Source organism: Monodon monoceros, unplaced genomic scaffold (genome assembly GCF_005190385.1).
Source record: "Monodon monoceros isolate NGI ecotype Baffin Bay Population unplaced genomic scaffold, NGI_Narwhal_1 Super_Scaffold_19, whole genome shotgun sequence".
In the NCBI taxonomy this organism is placed as follows: Eukaryota; Metazoa; Chordata; class Mammalia; order Artiodactyla; family Monodontidae; genus Monodon; species Monodon monoceros.
In genome coordinates this window covers 67,942,333-67,963,641 of record NW_021703775.1, presented here as the reverse complement: position 1 = coordinate 67,963,641, position 21,309 = coordinate 67,942,333, and the positions used below count along the sequence as shown (strand labels likewise).

Genomic DNA, 21,309 nt, shown 5'->3' with positions numbered 1-21,309 from the left:
AAAAACTAAAAATAGAACTACCGTACGACCCAGCAATCCCACTACTGGGCATATACCCTGAGAAAACCATAATTCAAAAAGAGTCATGTACCACAGTGTTCACTGCAGCTCTATTTACAATAGTCAGAACATGGAAGTAACCTAAGTGTCCATCCACAGATGAATGGATAAAGAAGATGTGGCACATATATACAATGGCATATTACTCAGCCATAAAAAGAAACGAAATTGAGTTATTTGTAGTGAGGTAGATGGACCTAGAGTCTGTCATACAGAGTGAAGTTAGTCAGAAAGAGAAAAACAAGTACTGTATGCTAACACATATATATGGAATCTAAAAAAAAAAAAAAAGGTCATGAAGAACCTAGGGGCAGGACGAGAATAAAGACACAGACCTACTAGAGAATGGACTTGAGGACACGGGGAGGGGAAAGGGCAAGCTGGAACAAAGTGAGAGAGTGGCATGGACATATATACACTACCAAATGTGAAATAGATAGCTAGTGGGGAGCAGCACATAGCACAGGGAGATCAGCTCCATGCTTTGTGACCACCTAGAGGGGGGGGATAGGGAGGGTGGGAGGGAGACGCAAGAGGAAGGGGATATGGGGATATATGTACATGTATAGCTGATTCACTTTGTTATACAGCAGAAACTAACACAAAAATGTAAAGCAATTATACTCCAATAAAGATGTTAAAAATAAAAAAAGAATCTTCCTGTTAATGCAGTAGACACGGGTTCGATCCCTGGTCCAGGAAGATCCCACATGCCGTGGAGCAACTAAGCCTGTGAGCCACGACTACTGAAGCCTGCGCACCTAGAGCCTGTACTCCGCAACAAGATAAGCCACCGCAATGAGAAGCCCGCACACCACAATGAAGACCCAACGCAGCCAAAAATAAATAAAAATTTTTAAACAAAGGATCCTCAGAGAAAAAAGAAAAGATAATTGCAAACATGAAACAAGAATAGGATGCTACTAAAATAATCTAGAGATCAAAACAGAACTCTTGGAAATTAAAAATAAGGTTGAAATGGGAAACAGTAGAAGGGTTGGGAAGTAAAGGTAATGGAATTGCCTGGGAGATAGAACGAAAAGGAAAATAGATAGAAACTAGTAGAGAAAAAGATTTTTTAAAAATTAGAGGACTAGGGCTTCCCTGGTGGCGCAATGGTTGAGAGTCCACCTGCCGATGCAGGGGACACAGGTTTGTGCCCCGGTCCGGGAAGATCCCACATGCCGCGGAGCGGCTGGGCCCGTGAGCCATGGCCGCTGAGCCTGCGCGTCCGGAGCCTGTGCTACGCAACGGGAGAGGCCACAACAGTGAGAGGCCTTTGTACCGCAAAAAAAAAAAAAAAATTAGAGGACTAGTCCAGGAGATCTAGTATCTGCTTTCTAGATCCAGAAAGAGAGAGTAAACAGAAGGGTGGAAATGATCACTGAAAGAATTCAAGAACATTTCTCAGAACTGAAGATCCTGAGTTCCCTGGTTGAAAGGGGCCACCTGACAGCAGAATGAATGAAAGTAGACCCACCCCAGGCACACCACTGAGCATGTTCAGAACACCGAGACCCGAAAGAAGGGTCCTGCGAGCTTCCAGAGTGAACAGCGATGACAACAGTGATGACAACTCTCACATACAAAGAAAGGATTAAGAAACAGGGTGACGTCTGGTTTCGTAAATAGCAACAGTGGACACCAGAAGACAATGAGCAATGCCCTCCAAGTTCTAAAGAAAACGGTTTTCGACCTGGAGCTCTAAACCCAGCCGAACAATCAATTACGTTTCAATTTTTTAAGTCCCGAGAAAGGACTTTGACTTGCCTGGAGGTATGGTTATTCAAGATGGCAGCTCCCATTGAGACCATATGGGTGGCGGTGGTGGGGAAGCAGTTTCCCAAAAGAGGGATCCAGCTCAAACCTGAGGAGAGAGAAGTCTGGGATGGCAACGTTAGGGAATATGATAGGTCAGCACCGACCAAGAGAAACACAATACGTAAATTAGCATCCACATTAAAAAAACAGAACAGGTGAAATTAAATTTTGTAATTTACCTTGTTGAACTCACTATATAAAAATATTATTTTAACATGTAATCAGTATAAATCATATTGAGATATTTTGCATTTTTTTATTGAAAGTCTTCAAAATCCATCTAGTCCATATTTTACACTCATAGCACATTTCAGTTTAGACCATTTCAAGCGCTCAATAGCCACATGTGGTTAGTGGCTATCGTACTGGACAGTGTGGTGCTAGGCAGTCAGAAATGATAAGTACAAGGCAGCAATGGGATTAAAGCTGAAACTAGATTATAAGAATGTGTAGCATAGTTATTTTTCTTTCTGAAGCACAGGTCTTTGCTCCAGGAAGTAGTTGGAAGGGTTATTTAGACAGAGGTGGTAATTAATTGGTGGTCAAAGTAGAAAGTCAGGTGAATGAGTGTGTTTGGGATGGTAATGACAACACCATTAGCCTGGCAATATCTGAAGCCCTGAGTAGAATGAAACAAATCGTTTTCTCGGTAAGGGCAATGAGTAGGTTCAATAAGGGTATGGAAGTGAATGAAATGACAAGAAAAAAGAGTTTCAGTTGGCTTGGGAGTGGGGTGAGGGGTGCTAACTCAATTCCAGCTCTCAAACATGGTGTAGCACAATGTAGGGCTGTGCTGACCTTTGAACAAAGGGAAGGGAGGTGGAAGTCAGGGAGAGAAAAAGTCAAGAAAGAATGAAGAGTCAAGAAAGGCATCTGCTTCTTTCACCATGGTTGAAGTCATAAGATGATGGTTTCATTTTTCTTAAGGCAGAACTGGGAATCCTCATGGCCGCTGTGTGCCAGAGGAGACAGTGGACCTCCACCATGTAAGTGGGGTGGGTATTGGTGGGGTCATTCCCCCATGCCTCCCCCAAAGAAGCCCAGAATCTGGAACCTAATCTTTCCCCCGTCATCTTTGGTCTTATTTTCTGATTAACACATACACACATACACACATATGCACTATTTATAAAATTCATGCAATAGAAAAATGTAGAAACTATAAGTCCTCAGTAAAGTTCTCTTTCCTTAAATAATTCCTGTCATCTGTTTGTCATAAATGCTTCCAAGATTTTTCCTGTGCATATGTATATAAGCCTATTTTAAGAAGAAAATCTATATTATACTTTACATATTGTTCTACAGCTGGCTCTTTTTACTTACATATTGTGGACATCTTTCTGTGCTGCTAGATAGCACATCTTTTTTTTTTTAATAGGCTACAATATATTTTCTTGTATTGTTGCCTCACAAGTTATTTAAACAGGCAACTATTAACATGTATGTAGAATGTTTCCACATTCCTGCTAGTAGAGAGAGTGCTGCAGTAATCATTCTTGTGCATATTTCTTTTTGAACTTGTGAAAGCTTTCTGTGGAAAGTTCGTAAAGGTTCAGTCAGACAGGAGGCCGGTGTAAGATTTGGAAAAGTCTTGCCAAATTGCCTTTTGGATGGGTTGTGACCCTTCACATTCCCACCCATGGAGTATGAATCAATGGTCACTCACACCCTCCGCCCCACCAGATACTATCAACTTTTAAATCTTTTCTCTTGATAGGAGAATGAGGATACCTCACAGGGTTTTCAATTTCATTTTTCTGGTTATATGTGAAGTTGAACATATCTTCAAATGTCTATTTGCCATTTGTATTTCTTCTGTAAACTGCTTGTTCACATCCTTTGCCAATTTTCCTATTTGGTATTTTGTCTTTTAAAAAAATTAATTTAACTTTTAAAAATTTAAGTATAGTTGATTTACAATGTTGTGTTAATGGTATTTTGTCTTTTCTGTATGGTTTTGAAGGATCCCATTCTATTTTAGAGCAGAAGTTTGTCAAATATCTTTTGCCAGTTTATCCCTTGACTTTCAAGGATAAAATGTTTAATTTTTTTTGGCCACAACACGTGGCTTGTGGGATCTTAGTTCCCCCATCAGGGATTGAACCCCAGCCCAAGGCAGTGAAAGGGCTGAGTCCTAACCATTGGACCACCAGGGAACTCTCAAAATGTTTAAATTTTAGGAAGTAAAACCTTTCACTCTTTTTTTTTTCTAACTTTGATCTTACCCTAATTCTCCTGTATTCTAGTGTTTTTACGATTGTGTTTTTTTAGTATTCAAATTTTTATCCATATAGAATATATTTTTGTATATACTGTGATGTACTATGAAATTTTAAAATATAGACTCTAAATACTAAAAGTAACTTCAGTTTCTCTACTTTTTTCCATCACAGGGAAGCGCTTGGAGAACATTTAGACGGGAAGGAGAGTGAAGAAGATCAAAGCAAGAGCTACAAACAGAAAGAAGAAAGCAGACTGGTAAGAACTGGGGAGTTACTGGGTCGCGACTGTCCTGTAGGACTGGGGCTTTGCTCTTCCTGTGCTGTGCCTTTGGTGGGCTGCAATGCCAAGCCCCGCTCCTCGCCTCTTTTTCCCTCCTGTCCTCTCCCCGCCCCCTTTCCCCTCTCCTTTCCTCAGGCTACTTTCGCAGACTTCAAGACCATCTCACTTCCCAACTCTTCCACTAATTCCTCCGCGGCGCAGGTTGAACCCTTTGACTTCCCGTCTGTACCATTCGTTTCATTTTAGATACTTTTCTGCCTTGTATGACTTTTCGAAGATGTGTGTGCGTGCGGTGTCCCCAGTGGAACTGTACGTTCTAGGAGAGCGAGGGCCTCTTGGTGTAGCTGTGGAGTAGGGCAGAGCTTGTACCCAATGAACTCTAAAAGGAAGTCTTTGATCGCTCTCCCGTGGCGATGACAAGGGCTCCTGAGACAAGAATAAAGGACTTGGAGCGAGAGGCGCAGGAGGGATCAACAGTAGTTCAAAGCAGCGCGCCGGAACTGGCACACTGCAGCGTTTACTTAATTAATTGCATGCACAGTGACACCGTGGGCGTTGAGATATGGGAAAGAGCTCACCCAGACGGCCTGGTCAGGGAAGGTTCCACGGAGAAAGTGGGGTTTGAGCTGGGTCTTAGAAAAGTTAAATGGGATTTATAAAAGTGGAGAAGGGAGATCACTGCTAGCAGAAATTGAAGTGTATTTACTGGGAGAAAAAAATATTCAAATTACTGAAATATTATTAAAGAGCATAGAGGTATCTAGCAATAGTTGACAACCTGTGCTGTACTGGATCAAGGATAAAATATTTTATTGTAGTGGAAAGAATATTGAACTTTATGGGTTCTTGTTCCAGATCACCTCTTTATACTTAGGGTACTTCATCTAAAGGTTGGTGATCTCTGAGTGTTTCTGTGTAGGATAAAAAGGGTATTATATATGATCTTGAAAAATACTGTTGTAGTAGATACTGCTATAATCCTGAAAATACTGATATACAGTTCAGTATATTTTCAATTTTAGAGTGTAAAATTGAGTGTAAAACCAGAGAGATAATGTTATTTTCATCAGTAGCTTTCCCAGGTTCCTTTCGCTTAGGACTTAAATCACGAAGAGTGTTGCCATTGAAGAGAAATGTATAAAGAAAATGCTACCTTTCTTAATATCAAGGTATTAACAACCAGTTCTGTCCTAAGACCTGGGCAGGAGGGGCTCCTGTCCTGCACCTTATCAATCATTTTTTTAAATGATAGTTCTTTTTGTTTCCTGTTTAATCTTGGTCTGCTCCAACTTTATAAAGATATTCTTCCATGTTTTCTTCTAGAAGCCTCATCGTTCTACTGTTTACATTTTGGTCTATAATCTAGACCAAAATGGATCTGGAATCCATTTTTGTGTGTGGTGTAAAAGTAGGGCTCAAGGTTCATTGTTTTCTAAATGGATCTTTAATTAACCCAGCACCATTTAAAGAGATCATCCTTTCCCCTCTGTATTGCAATGCACCTTTGTTGCAAATCAGGTGAGCCTACTTGTTTGTTTCTAGATTCTCTATTCTGTTCCATTGGTCAATTGTCTTTATGCCAATTCCACACTATTTTAATTACTGTAGCTGCATGACAGGCCTTGATATCTGGTAGGGTAAGTCCTCCAACTTTGTGGTTCTTCAAGATGGCCTTGGCTGTTCTTGACCCTTTGCATTTCCATATAAATTTTAGAATTAGCTTCTCAATTTCCACCAAAAAAAAGCAGCTGGGGTTTTAATTGAGATTAGATTGAATCTATAGATCAATTTGGGGAAAAATTAATATCTTACCAATATAGAGATTTATAATCTGTGAGGATAAATTATCCCTCCTTTTATTTAAGTATTCTTTAATTTCACTCAGCAATGTTTTATACTTTTTCTGTTTTTAATTATTATTTATTTTTGGCTGCATTGGGTCTTCACTGCTGCGAGCGGGCTTTCTCTAGTTGCAGCGAGCGGGGGCTACTCTTCCTTGTGGTGCCTGGGCTTCTCGTTGCGGTGGCTTCTCTTGCTGTGGAGTACAGGCCCTAGGGAGTGCGGACTTCAGTAGTTGTGGCACGAGGGCTCAGTAGTTGTGGCACATGGGCTTAGTTGCTCTGTGGCATGTGGGATCTTCCCGGACCAGGGATCAAACCCGTGTCCCTGTGTTGGCAGGCAGATTCTTAACCACTGCACCACCAGGGAAGTCCCTATACTTCTTCTTGAAGTTATAATTGTTCATTGTTGATTATGTAAAAGTACAATTGTTGTTTTTTTTTTTGTGGTACGCGGGCCTCTCACTGTTGTGGTCTCTCCCGTTGCGGAGCACAGGCTCCGGACGCGCAGGCTCAGCGGCCATGGCTCACGGGCCCAGCCACTCTGCAGCATGTGGGATCTTCCCGGACCGGGGCACAAATCCGTGTCCCCTGCATTGGCAGGCGGACTCTCAACCACTGCGCCACGAGGGAAGCCCACAATTGGTTTTTTTTTTTTTCCACAATTGGTTTTTATATATTGATCTGATATCCAGCAACCTGGTCAAATTCATTTGTTAATTCTACTAGATTACCTGTAGGTTCTTTTTGTTTTGTTTTTTTTTTACATATATAATCATCTGAAAATGACAGTTTTATCTTCTTCTGTTCAATTTTGATACCTTAAAATTTTTCTTCTTGCCTTATTGCACTAGATAGGCCCTCTAGCCCATTGAATAAAAGTGGTAATGAGGAGGGTCCTGTGTCTTGTTCTGGCCCTCCTCTGGATGCACCCCCTCAAGTGGACTTGCCTCAAGTCTACTCAGAGCCCAAGTGTCCCCATTAGATCACTCTCTGAGTGTCACAGAACTCCAGATTCCCTGCCCAAATGGTTCTGAACCCACTTTCAAGGCCTGTATGGGCCTCTTCCCAGGGTCTGTCCTGCTCAGGGCAGACAAGGCCTCAGGGGTGACCAGGGGTTTAGATGGAGCTCGCACGTGTGGTCTGGGAAATTCACATGCCTGCATCTGAAGGACTCGGAGTGTGAAGAGAATGGGGTGGGCTCCAGGCTGGTGGCCAGAGACTGGCTCTCCCCTAGCCACCAAGTTCTGAAAGGAACTTTGATATGTAGTCTAAATTCAAACTAGGACTTATTAATTGTTATGAAGGTGCCAAGGTAGGTGGATAGAACATATTTAGTGGTTTATTACACCGAATTGTATTTTTAAATATTTAGATATATGGTATGTGCACCTTCACTTAAACTCTCATCCTGGATCTCAAAAATGTTAGGGGTGTGTCTGTTAATCTGATGGTAACATTTTCTATTTTACTTTGAGACTTAAATACTTGATTCAGAAATTTCTGATGTTCGCATTGTCTGAGTAGAAAATAGAAAGTTGCTCAAAACTACAGGAAAGCCATTGCTTCCTTATGCATATAAGACCGTTTGGCACAAGTGATAAAGCTGCAGCTGTTTAAAAAAAGCCTGGAGTACCCTGGATAGCTGGGTGGAGGTTCAGTTCTGTATTCATTAAAACTGTATTTCAAAATTTCCTTAGAAGAATGAGGTGAAATAGAGTCTCTGATCATTTCAGTGAATCCCTGGAGCAGAGATATTTATAAGTTCCTAGTTCAGAAATGATTCGAGAGTTGAAAAATTTGTAAATTCCAAAACAGACTTGGAAAAACTCAGGCATAACCTAAGGATACTTGAACTTTTTTTGAGAGGATTTATCGTCTTGAAATCACGACATCACCAAAAGTTCAGGAGGGAAGGTACTGCATGTGAAATTTACCAAGAGGAATTTAGAAGGGGGGTACCAGTAGCAAAATTCCTGGGCCTTTGAGGGAGGGGTCAGTGCAGTCGGCTACAATTCTCTCCTGTATTAGAACACCTATAGCAAGAGGTTCCACGTAATATTAGCTTAAACAAGGTAGAAGCTTATTTCTCTGGTTCACGTAATAAACAGTTCAGAGCAGAAATAGTCCAGGGCTGATGTGGGGGTTTCTTTGAGGTTGGGAACCTCACCTCCTTCCACCCTTGCTTAGGTTGCCTTCGTCTGCTCACCACGTCATACTTTAGCATCACATGCCAGCCTGGGAGACAGAGAAAAAGGGGGCAGCAGAGGGCACACCTTTCCCCTTCAAGGCACAATTCAGAAGTGGCACATACACTTCTGCTCATGTGTTATTGGTCAGATTGCAGTCTAGCTGCAAGGGAGGTTGGGAGATGTATCTATTTTGGGAGGTCAAATGCCTAGCTAAAATTTGGGTGTTCTGTTATTAAAAGAAGAGGGGGAAATGGACATTGGAGGACAATTATTGTTATGTGTCTCACATCCCCAGCTGAGCTTCTTAGAAAGGACCCTGGCAGTGTCAGTCACTTGGAGGCCTGCTGGGGAAGGTGCTGAGATGTACCCAGAGTGGATGCCCGCGTACTGATAGGCTGGTCCCTCCTTTAACGAGAATAAACTAAAGTACCTCCAGAATTGCAGAGTGCTATTAAATTGTAAGCTGTAACATCACATCACAAGTGTCCTGATGGAAACAGGTTGCTAAGTAGATGCTACGCTTTAAAGTCTTAAGGTAGATTTTTTTTAATATTTATTTTAAAATTTATTTATTTTTGCCTGTGTTGGGTCTTAGTTGCGGCATGTGGGCTTCTCTCTAGTTGTGGCGTGTGGGTTTTCTCTCTCTAGCTGTGGCGCGGGCTCCAGAGCGCATGGGCTCTGTAGTTTGCAGCACACGGGCTCTCTAGTTGAGGCACACGGGCTTAGTTTCTCCGCTGCACGTGGGATCTCAGTTCCCCGATCAGGGATCGAACCCGCGTCCCCAGCATTGGAAGGCAGATTCTTTACCACTGGACCACCAGGGAAGTCCCTTAAGGTAGCTTTTAATTCCTGCTTGGTTGGATTGAACACCTACAGACAGTTGTGCAAATGTTTCTAACTTTATACATTCTTATTTGTTTTCAGAAGTTGGCTAAACTGCTGCTCTGTGGCACTGAGTTGGTGACAAATATCCAGGTAGCTGCAGATATCAGGGAGGTCCACAGGAGAGCCGAGGAAGAGGAGATAAAGCGTCAGAGGTGAGGGTGAGCCCCGCCCCCGGCTCTGCAGTGAAGTATCTCCTCTCTGGGTCCTCAAATTCTCCCTGTCTTTGTCAAACCTAGTCTAGTAGAATCCACTTCTTGCCCCTTACGAATCCTCCCGCCTTCTTTCTTTCCTTCCCTCCCTCCCTCCCTCGTTGCTTCCTTCCTCCTAAGTATTACCTTCCTAATGTGTACCAAGCCCTTTGGATACAAAGAGGAGTGGACATGGCCTCTGCTCTTGATGTACACAGTCTAGTAGAGCCAGATGTGCAAACGCCCAACCATGATTTGTGTTAAAGGTATGTATAAGAGTCGTGGAAACACATATGAGGAGGCCTTTAATTCTCTCTGGAGCGATTAGAGAAAACTTTCCAGGCAAAGTGATATTTGAGTTGGGCCATAAGGGATGAAGAGGAGTTGGAGTCAAGGAATGGGCATTTTAGGAGCAACTTGGGCAGAGGCGTGAGATTGCATGATGTTTGGGAATGGCATGAGAGTGAGGGATGTACGGGGGGTGGTGGAAGAAAAGAGACGAGGCTGAGAAGGTACATTAGGCTGTTCTGGGTTTAAATTAATCATAACAACCAGATCCATAAGCACTACGTACAAATGTAACAGCGTGTTAAAGAATGGTAAAGACTCCATGCCTGGAAGGACAGAGGGTCAGAGGGACGATGGGGTCCCGTGGCCGACCCTCAGCTCCAGGCCTTGGCAGGCAGGCTGTGGGCGCACCCATCTTCCAGGGCTCAGCTTGCCCGATGGAGGCAGGCGTAAGCTGCTTAGGAGCCAGCTTCTAAGTTTTGTTTGCCCACAGAAGACCGATAGCAGCAGGAACAGAGGTTCTCATGTAATCTCTTCCTTTGGCTTGTTCTTCAATTAATTTCCTACCTATAGTCCAATTACAAGAACAGCCCACGGGGCCATTTTGCTCATCTCAGTAGGTACATACACAGTACAATTTTTTTTTGATTGATTGATTGATTTTGATTTATGTATTTTTGGCTGCCTTGGGTCTTTGTTGCCATGCGCAGGCTTCTCACTTCTCACTGAGCCCGTGAAGCGCGGGCTCTAGGCGCATGGGCTTCAGTAGTTGTGGCATGAGGGCTCAGTAGTTGTGGTGCATGGGCTTAGTTGCTCCACAGCATGTGGGATCTTCCCGGACCAGGGCTCGAACCCGTGTCCCCTGCATTGGCAGCTGGATTCTTAACCACTGCACCATCAGAGAAGTCCCCACAGTACAATTTTAACACAGTACAATTTTAACAACAATATTTTCAGTTGTTTAACATAAGTTATTCTCCCCACCAGCAACTTTGCCAGTGTCACCAAGATATAATTTATTCTTGAAACTTCCCACTGCCTGTCATGGCTTGTACCAGGGACTGAATTGGCAGGGACAGCTGCAGAAAGTCCCTGAGGGTCCCGTTGAGGAGTTAGGCTTCTCCTGAGGAAAAATGGAAGGTCCTCTGAGGAAAAAGGAAGGTTGCTAGTGGCAGAGTTACAAGGTAAATGTGGGTTCTGGAAAGATAATCTGACAGCTGTTTCTCATTTTTTAGAAAAAAAGTTAATTGAATTATAAGATGTACTATGTACCCTAGCTTGGAAGGTGGGAAGGAGAAGGGGATCATAAGATAATTATGTTGTGATTCTTCTCCTTAAGGGAGTTTGAACCCTCGTTTGGAGACAGTCTCATAGAAGGACAGTCTGTTAAATTTGGGAGAGGGTCGCAGGCATATGTCCTGGCCCCTGTTCTCAGAAGGGGCCTCACATCTCAGCCCTAATACCTCTTTCTATCCAGCCCTGTCCTCAATCACATGGTTTCTTTGGAATTTCTGGAATTCTGGGAGATCATCTCTATTTTCCATTACTAATGGTGGAGTTTTCTTTTTTGTATGTTCCACTGGTCATTTATTGGTAATTTGGGAGAGGAATGGCCAGACAGTTGAGGTCATGTCAATAGTAAAAAATAATGAGTGCCATTTGTTAAGTGACTACTGTGCTGGGAATAATTTTATTTAATCCTGACAACAGCCATAGGAAGGTAGTGATAAGTGGAATATTTATAAATGGAATGGAATATTTATAAATGGAATATTTCCTGCCATATTAATAAACAAAGGATGTCACAGTCATCAACGATTGCAGCCCTCCAGCGTGAGCCAGTGAGCCCTGAGGAGACTCAGGGTTGAAAAGAATACCTGTCATCTAGCAGCCATCAGACTGCAGCCACTCCCTGCAGTGAGCCCTGAGGAAACTCAGGATGTGTCACGATGCTGGCCCCAGATAGCTGAGATGCATATCAAAGGAATGATTTGAGCGAGCCCAGACTCTTGCATCTTCCCAAACACAGAAAAGCGCTAAATTCCTTAACTTGAGATATCTGGTTTCCTTTTACAATAATCTTTTGACGTTCCCAACTACCTGCAAAACTCCTATTTATCCAGGCTCCTCCCAGCGCCTCCCAGGAGCAATTTCTCAGAGTTATCTGAAACTCTGTCTTCCGGGCTGCAGTCCTCATTTTGCCCCAAATAAAACTTAACTCGCAACTCTCATGTGCGTTTTTTGTCAGCAGTTGATCCTTTCATCCTCTCTATTCTACAGATGAGAAAAATGGGGCCTGCAGAAGTTAAGCAATTTCTCTAAAGTTGAGAGCCAAGTAGCAAAATCAGTATTTGAACACAAGCTATGGGACTTGTGACCAAGTGGTTAACTGCTGTGTGTCACCATCTTAGAAGTATGTGACAAATTGACTCTTGATCTCTGTGTGTGTGTGTGTGTGTGTACAGCCTTAATGTTGATCCATTTTTGTTATGTGTCACTTTGTTTATTTGGACTCAGTTACTTGGAGTCAAGCATTAAACTAAAAGATTTCTCAGAGCCCGGTTTGGTTTTCAGGCAGAGCTGGGTACCCGGGCCTGTTTTACAGACCCTAGAGAACCAGCCTGCTTTCTTGGAAGGCAGCCTCAGGAGCTGGGCTGTTTGTATTTGCAGACTTGAAAAGCTGGAGAATGAGGTCAAGACCAGTCAGGACAAATTTGATGAGATCGCCATGAAGTGGGAGGAGGGCAAACAGAAGAGGATCCCCCAGGAGCTGTGGGAAATGCTCAACGCCCAGCAGGTGCACTGCGCTGGGCTGGTAGAAGATAAGAACAAGCTGATCAGCGAGTTACAGCAGGCAAGAGCCTGGCCCTCGGTCCTGGCTGCCGGGGATGGAGCTGGGGGATGTTAGCTTCTCCTGAATGGAGAAAGGCGGAGGCTTTACTTCGTTACCCAGAATGCAATATAGCTCAGGCAATACACTTTTTTTAAATTTATTTTTTATTGAAGTATGGTAGTGTTAATTACTGCTGTACAGCAAAGTGACTCACTTATACATATATATACATTCTCTTTCATGTTCTTTTCCATTATGGCTTGTCACAGGATATTATTCGTTGCTTAGCTGGAGCACCCTGGGCTTTCTGGGAGGCTGCAGGGAGATTTGCAGCAAGTCGTCATTGAGGGGTCTGATCCTGTGCAGCTCGTTGAGGCTTTGCCCCGAGCTGAGCCCATGGCCTCCAGACACCCCAGCCTCTCCCGAGCACCTTCCCGTTGTGCAGTTATAATTCCTAGTGCGTGATGCTGATGGGAGGAGTCCCCCCCCCCCGCCCCCACCACCGCCCCGGGGTAGGGCGTGGCTGGCAACTTCTGGCTTCTGTCTCAGTTGATGACCAACCTTTGACGTGCTCTTCTCTAGGAGTTAGAAACAAAGCATGATCAGTACGTGAAGGATTTGAAGAAACAGTCGGGTGACATCTGCCTGCTCCTGGAGAGGATGGAAGAACAGGTGAAAAATGTGATGAAAACCTTTCGCCAGGAGCTCCAATACATCGAGGTGAGGTGATGGCATGTGAGAGAGCTGCCCTCTACCCCTGGGAGGCCCCTGGGAGGAGTCCCCTGGGAGGTGGCTGCTTGTGGCCTAACCACCCAGGGAGGGCCCCCAGATGTCTTGGTCCTCTCATTGCTGTCTCTACTCTAGCGTTTCATTCACTTACTTATTGATACATTCACTCCTCCAACAAATATGCAAGTGTCTACTAAATGGCAAGCACTGTGCCAGGGGCTGGAGATACAACCACGGACAAAGTCCTGGATGAAGCCTGTATTCTAGCAGGAGACAGCTAGACAATAGAGATAAATTACTAAGTATATAAGTTGACAGGTGTGATAAGCACTTGGAAAGAAAATAAAAGAGGGGTAAGAGGCGTGGAGGAGGGAGATTAGTGCTCCAGAAGCAACAGGCATTTGTGAGCCATTTATTTGATGTGTTTATGACAGTCAGGGATGGAGGGAGAGGAAAGGGGTGTGCCAAACAGGATCCAGGATCCAATATTCTGGATTCGCATAAAATGTTAAGGATTGAGATCGAGACAGACCTTTCCAAAATGGAAGAGAGCCAAGAGGTGGGGGCCTGTCTCTTTGGATTATTACAGACTCATTTCTGCATTCCTGAGTCTATCCCATCCCCTGTTCTGTGAGCTCCATGCTGCCTTTGCTTCATGGGAACCCCAGCCATAGCAATGCTCAAACCCGAGTCCCGGCTGAAGACATGCCAGGGTTGGCCCTGTGACTGCAAGGCGCTGGCTTCCTGCCTCGCTTATCCAGTTGACACAGGGAAGCTGGCACGTTTCCTCTCACAGTCTGCCTGAAGCATAGATTTCGTAACACTTTCCATGCAACACATTCCACAGTCTTTTGGTTGCATGAAACTTGGCAAGTCGATTTGACTTTGTGGGTGGCAATGTGGCACTGGTGCTGTTGTCTGAGATTTCTTTGATGCTGTGGGACCTGCCTAATTAAAACAGACACAAGAGCCCTTTTCCTTCTGCGTCGCAGAAAGCATTTGAGGTGGAGCGACAGGAGCTGCTGACCAGCAATAAGAAGAAATGGGAGCAGGCCCTGCAGGCTCACAGTGCCAAAGAGGTCAAGGGGTGGCCGATGGGGGAGGGGCAGGGGTGTCAAGGGTGGTCCATGGGGTCTGGGGTGACTCCTCTTGGGGCTGAATTTGCTAGCCTTTTTGGACCTTGGGGAGGAGTGCCGTGGCCAACATCCCTGACTGCACCTGCCAGTTAGTTAACCAGCGGGGACTGCGGATGGCGCCCTCTCGTGGTGGTGGTCAGTACCACCCGTGCAGCCCGCTGTGGTTTCCACAGTCCTCCCACTCTCTACTTTATTTCCTGGGTATCTCCCCCAACCATGGCTACTTGCCGCCCACGATGATGTTTTAAGACACATTTTAAAGGGTGTGGGGTTTTCGCTTTATTTCAGAGACGTAAAGAACAAAGAAATAATATGACCAAGATCCACTGGGTATTTTTTTTTTTTTTTTAGAAATACAAATGTCTGACTGCAGGGTCTGCCTTCCTCTTAGAGTTTCTGGAGTAGAACCCCATTAGGCAATACAAGCCATAACCTGGGAGTTCAAAGCCTTGGGGCACAGGGGTTCTGAGGGCAGACACACTCCCTCCACAGTCGGAACAGGGACGGGACCTGCCCTTCCCCTTTTCTCCCTGTGCCTTCAGCTGGAGTATCTTATGAACCGCATCAAGAAAGTGGAGGACCACGAGAAGCAGCTCAACAAACAGAGGATCTGGGACTGCGAAGAGTACAACACGATCAAGATCAAGCTGGAGCAGGACGTGCAGGTGTGACTTGCGTCTGGGCGGCTCAGCAGGCGGAGAGCACCTGTGAATGTCTCTTCCTTAGCAACCACCCATAATATTCTAGAGCTAGTCCATTCAACCAGTACCTACTTGTTATCTGCTCTCTTTTAAATGATCGTCTTTGAAGGAGCTCATGTACAGGATACACGTGGAGGAATGCTTTCTTTAATAAACCAGTGGAAAACTGCCAAGATGCTGAAGGGGTCTGGAAACCATGGCACGTGAGGGACCGTTGAGAGAATTGTGTATTTTCGCGGGGAGAAGGGAAAATGGCCCTAGGGTCAGGTAGCTAGCTGTGTCACACGGCCAGTGCTAGGACAGCCACCGCCCAATGGGTGTCTACCGTATCCCAGACACTTAATACACAGTATCTCTAACCCTCACAGTCACGTGAGGGGGAGAAATCACTAATGGCATTTTATACACGAGGAAACTGAGGCTCAGAGACAAGGCTACTTATCTGGTAAGTGGTAAGCCCTGGATTGAAACCCAGTTCTGTGTGCCTCAGTAGCCTGTATCCTTCCCAACATGCCAAACAGCCCCCTGACTGATGGTTGAACATAGCAGTAAGGCAGGTTCTGACTCACCATCAGAAAGAACCTCCTCATACTTAGAACTGTCTAATACAGAAAAGGGTCAGCCCACAAAACAAAGAGTCTCTTATCTCATAAAGTATTCACAGGCTGAATGACTATGTCTGTCTTCAGTGTAGAAGAAGGATTCCTGCCGTGGGAAGGAGGTTAGATTTTTCTGGTTTCTAAAGTTGTTTCCAAACCTAGGATTCTGTATTTCAACATCAGTTAAAAAAAAAAAAAAATCATCCCTAATTATATTTAGATGATGTAATGTAATTGTGTCTTAATAGTCAAGCATGTTCATGTTCTATTCATTTCAGGCTTTATCTAGAAAAACGTGTTAGATTAAAGCTTTTCCACACAGCCTTTGGTAGAATTTCGGGTCTTAACTCCTCTTGTAGCTTTATATAACGAGGTTAAATTAAAAAACCCTGTTAGCGAATTCCCTGGCTGTCCAGTGCTTAGGACTCGGCGCTCTCACTGCCATGGCCGTGGGTTCAGTCCCTGGTCAGGAACTAGGATCCCGAAAGCCACAAGGCAAGGCCTAAACAAAAGCAACCCCCGCCCCCAAACCCTATTAGATTACACATATTTTTCCAGTTGAGAGTTTTCTCGAGCCTTTCTTATATTAATGTCACGGAACTGAGCGTTAGACAAAGGACAGTAGAAGTCTGTCAGAAAGCCACACTGCTTCTGTGGGCTGTACACATTACACTTTTAATGAAAATGGCTATTGTTAAGCTTTCTCAAGTTATCTTGATTCTACGATCATTTATATGACAAAAGTACATACTGTTGGCCTCAAACAGTGAAATCATGGAAACTCATGTTCTTTTTTGTTGTTCTTTTGTTTTGTTTTTCCTTTTGTGGTAAAGACCTTTAATATAAGATCCACCCTCTTAGCAAATTTTTAAATATACAGTACAGTATAGTTAATCATAAGCCCTCTGTTGTACATTTCCAGAATTTATTCATCTTACATAACTGAAACTTTGCACCCTTTGACCAGTACCCCCTCGTCTTCCCCTCCTCCAGCCCCTGGCAGTCCCTCCTAGCAAATTCTACTCTCTGCTTCTAGGAGTTTGATTATTTTATTTTATTTTATTTTTTTTTTGAGTTTGATTATTTTAGATCCTACATGTAAGTGAGATCATGCAGTATTTGTCTTTCTGTGTCTGGCTTATTTCACTTAACATAACGTCCTGCATGTCCATTTATGTTGCTACAAATGGCAGGATTTCCTTTTTCTTTTAAAGGCTGAATAATACGCCATTGTGTATATATACCACTTTTTAAAAATCCATTAGTCCTTCGTCGGACGTTTAGGTTGTTTCTCTACCTTGGCTATTGGGAATAATGCTACAGTGAATGTGGGAGTGCAGATAGCTCTTCGAGATCGATTTTTTTGGGTATATACCCAGAAGTGGGATTACTGGATCAAATGGTAGTTCTATTTTTAATTTTTTGAGGAACCTCCATATTGTTTCCTTAGCGGCTGCACCAATTTGCATTCCCACCAGCAGCGCAGAAGGATTCTCTTTTCTTCACATCCTTGCCAACACTTGCCGTCCTTTGCTTTTTGATAAACAGCCATGCTAACAGGTGTGAGGCGACATCTCATTGTGGTTTTGATTTGCATTTCCCTGATGATTAGTGATGAGCATCTTTTCATGTGCCTGTTGGCCATCTGCATATCTTCTTTGGAGAAATGGCTCTTCAGGCCCTTTGCCCATTTTCTTTTTTTCTTTTTTTTTTTTTTTTGCGTTATGCGGGCCTCTCACTGTTGTGGCCTCTCCTGTTGTGGAGCACAGGCTCCGGATGCGCCCAGCCGCTCTGCAGCATGTGGGATCTTCCTGGACCAGGGCACGAACCCGTGTCCCCTGCATCTGCAGGTGGACTCTCAACCACTGCGCCACCAGGGAAGTCCCCCATTTTCTAACTGAGTACTTTTTTGCTATTGAGCTGTAGGAGTGGAACCTCGTGTTCTTAATCCAATGTTCAAATGCTTGAACGAAGCCAAAAAATTCTGGGACATGGGGAGATTATAGAGGTTAGGGGGTAAGACTAGGGAGGTGAGGGGCAGAGAGGCAGGTAGCCTGGGAGACCTGGCTTTCCTGGCTCCCTCTGTCTGGATGGACTAACAGTGGAGTGTGGGTATGCAGGCGGCAGGCAGATGGAGATTCTCAGAGTGGGAAAGAGTGTGCAGTTCCTCTGTGTAACAGTTCCTTCCTGTGTTAGAGTTGAGTATACTGTACCACACTCCACCCTTTAGCTGGGAAAAGGTAATCAAATCAGGGATTACCCATATTGCAATATATGGAATATTTTAGTAGACTGAACTTTATCATAGTGCCTCTGAGCTGTATTCACTAGATAGTAAAGTTAAATAGTGTCGATTTTTGTCAAAAAGATAACGGCATGCAGCTCAGTTCCTAACACTAATTCATAGCACTGTGTCAGTTCTAAGATATGGAACTAAAATTTTTGCAAACCACAAAAATACAAAGGATCCAATACACATAGATATGGTTTGATAGGTGAAGCATAAGAAGTAAAAATAAGAAGATGCACTTTTCAAGTGCTTACTGCTAGCAAGGTCACACTAGCAATGAACGAAGATTTTACCACTGCTGCCCACCACCCCAAAATAAAACTGCTAGAAACACTTAGTTCTTGATGCAGGAAGCAAATGGTTTTTATTTTTAGGCCTTACCTGCTCATTTAAAATTGTGAAATGGTTTAGTTCAACTTTAATACCAGGATATTCATCACAAAAATTTAAATACAAGTTATTTATTTAACAAGTATTGTGAACTTACAGGGTGCAAAGCATAAAAATAAATAAGATACAATTTCTGTCCTTAAAGAATTTACAATCTTTTGAGTGAGAAAGCAAGCTGCATAAATAGTATAAATAGTATAAAAGAGTGAGCAACAGGGAAGAAAAGGGTAAGCAAGAGTGTGGGATGGAGAGTCTGCAGTTCCAAATGGAATCCAGGGGTTCCCTCCCATCCCCACAGGGTTGAGATCGGTGATAAAGAGGCTCAGTGGGGTCTTTAGAATCAGCTGAGAAGGCCAGAGGGAAAGGCTGTTCTAAATTTCCATTCTGCTGCGGTGGCATTGGCAACCGGCGGCATCAGCCCAGGGTAGGAGATGGCTCCAGAAAGCAGCTTCCTTGCTCCTACTGCCCCAGGAAAAAGAGGGGAAAAGGGAGGTGCGATCAACACCTGGAGTACGTGCAACATTGAAGGATTTTTGTGGCAGGTTAGATTGTAATCTTTATAAATTATTCCCCCAAACTAACCATGATGTTTTGCCATTAGTCTTGGGAACACGGAGTACAACTTTGCAAAATACCTTTGGATAATTGAATAATAAGCACAAGCATTTAACAAGATCGATTACAATTTTTTTGGTATTAAAAATACCTAAACTTTATTTTATTTAACATCTTTATTGGAGTATAATTGCTTTACAATGGTGTGTTAGTTTCTGCTGTATAACAAAGTGAATCAGCTATACATATACATACATCCCCATATCGCCTCCCTCTTGCGTCTCCCTCCCTCCCACCCTCCCTATCCCACCCCTCTAGGTGGTCACAAAGCACCGAGCTGATCTCCCTGTGCCATGCAGCTGCTTCCCACTAGCTATCTATTTTACGTTTAGTAGTGTATATATGTCCATGCCACTCTCTCACTTCAGGTTACAATTTTTTAATACGAAACTATACTCAATGTATGACAATCAAGGACAGCTATATATTGAGACTAAAACCTGTGATAATTAACAATAGAGTCACCGGTACTAAAATTATCACGAGCAGAAGGTGTTGCAAACAAATAGTGAGTAACGGAATTCACGTAATTGCCTGCTGTAGACGCGGAACTGCAAGAGGCAGGAGACCGTGATTAGCTCTGTAAATTCATCAACAGCGCTGCCAGCCACTCCTAAGTGGCATCACGAACATGAAGCGCCCTGTGGTGGTCTTGGGACAGAGCGGAGGTGAAGGGAGGGCCGATCTGATCTGTGTGTATGCTGTATCGCTCGTTCCTCCAGGCTTCAGTTCCCTAAGAGCATTAGCAAAGAGCAGGGGCAAATGTTTTCAACAAGAGGAAATAAAATCGGCGAATACAGTTCAACTGCGTGCACAAGCAGAACACCGTAAATTAAAACAGTCAGGTGGCGGATTATAATTATTATACACATATATTTGTCTATAAACTCAGCTCAGATTTAAGGTCTTTCAGCCCACGTCGAGTGGCTGCTTGGCTCAGTTGGTTAGAGTGCGGTGCTAATAAGTTCCTTCGGGTCACAAAGAAAAAGGCGTGGCCTAATTACTTTTGTTCAGAGTTTTGTAAACTGTGTTCAGCTAGGTGAAATATTGGTGGTGGTTTCACAAGACCAACAAAAAAAGTGATGCCAGTGATATTTGTTTCCTTTCAAGATGTGTTATGTAGGAAAAAATAGAGTCCATTTACATGATTATTATTATGTAATAATCTACCTTTTGAATGAAATTCACACGAGAATTCATATGGTAGGGCTCTCACATTTATAACTCATGCGCTCCTGCTGTGTTATAAGTATAAATAAGTATAAAAACTGTTCTATGGCCAAGTAAGTTTGGGAAACTCTGTTTCAGTGACAGGGGCTCATTGCAAAGCTCTAGGAAGAAGGAGGTCACCGGACATGGTCAGAGCAGACACCCAGGCACTCAGGGTCATGGGGCTCCTGGGTGCCTCTGTCCCAGCAAAGCCTGGTACTCATTCATTGTCATTCCAAATCCAGAGCAGCTCTGGAGACCCTCCTTCTCTGTGAGTGTTCACCCTTTCTCAGATTGTCGCCATCCAACAAGGAGCTTTTCTATTGCACTTCTGTGCCAAGCCACGTTGACGAATGGCCTCCCCGGTGTCCAGGGCTGGTCACGCTTGAAGTAGTGGGCTGGTTTCGTTTGGAGCACGGCGGCATAGATCATCATGACTTTGTAGGAAGAATTGCTGAGAGTCCCTTTCCCCACTCGGCACTCACAGTCATCCCGAGAAGGGTCCAGGGCCCGGAGCAGTGGCTCAGGCTGGGACCATCGCAGATAATTGCACTTGAGCTGAGGCTATGCCTTCAGAACCTTCCATAGGCTCTTTGGGATAATATGCAAGTCAGGGATTTCTAAATTAAACTTTAATCCTGCTCAGGAGGAGTGCGGTGCGGCTCCCGACAGCTCCCTACCCAAGGGCTGGGCCTGCCCTGCACAGTGCTGAGAGCTGACGGGGTGGGGAAGCGGGGACTTGCACACGGCCAGTGGGGTGTGAACTGTAAATGGCTTTGTGGAGAGACTTTGAACTTCACTTCTGAGAACCTACCTTAAGGAAATAAACAAAATACCCCCAAAGTTTTAAATGTAGTTCTTCCCACCATTATTTTATAATATTGAAGATTATCAAAACAATGTAAATGTATTTATACATTTGTAAATGTATATACTGTAGGGAAATGGTAAAACATTATGGTATATGGTAAACATAAATATTTCCTATAGGGTAAATTATAATATAAAAATATGCACCATTAAAATTATATTA

At 43.8% G+C, this 21,309-nt stretch overlaps 1 protein-coding gene across 1 annotated transcript in view; it reads left to right on the top strand.

Moving 5' to 3' along the window:
* Window positions 1–21,309, top strand: part of DRC1 (dynein regulatory complex subunit 1) — a 48,017-nt gene that overhangs the window by 5,597 nt on the left and 21,111 nt on the right. Inside the window, exons 2-7 of the mRNA XM_029232288.1 lie at window positions 4,275–4,359; window positions 9,338–9,450; window positions 12,445–12,628; window positions 13,190–13,327; window positions 14,329–14,415; window positions 15,015–15,137. Of these exons, the coding sequence (XP_029088121.1) occupies window positions 4,275–4,359; window positions 9,338–9,450; window positions 12,445–12,628; window positions 13,190–13,327; window positions 14,329–14,415; window positions 15,015–15,137 (730 nt within the window). The remainder of the gene's footprint in view (window positions 1–4,274; window positions 4,360–9,337; window positions 9,451–12,444; window positions 12,629–13,189; window positions 13,328–14,328; window positions 14,416–15,014; window positions 15,138–21,309) is intronic.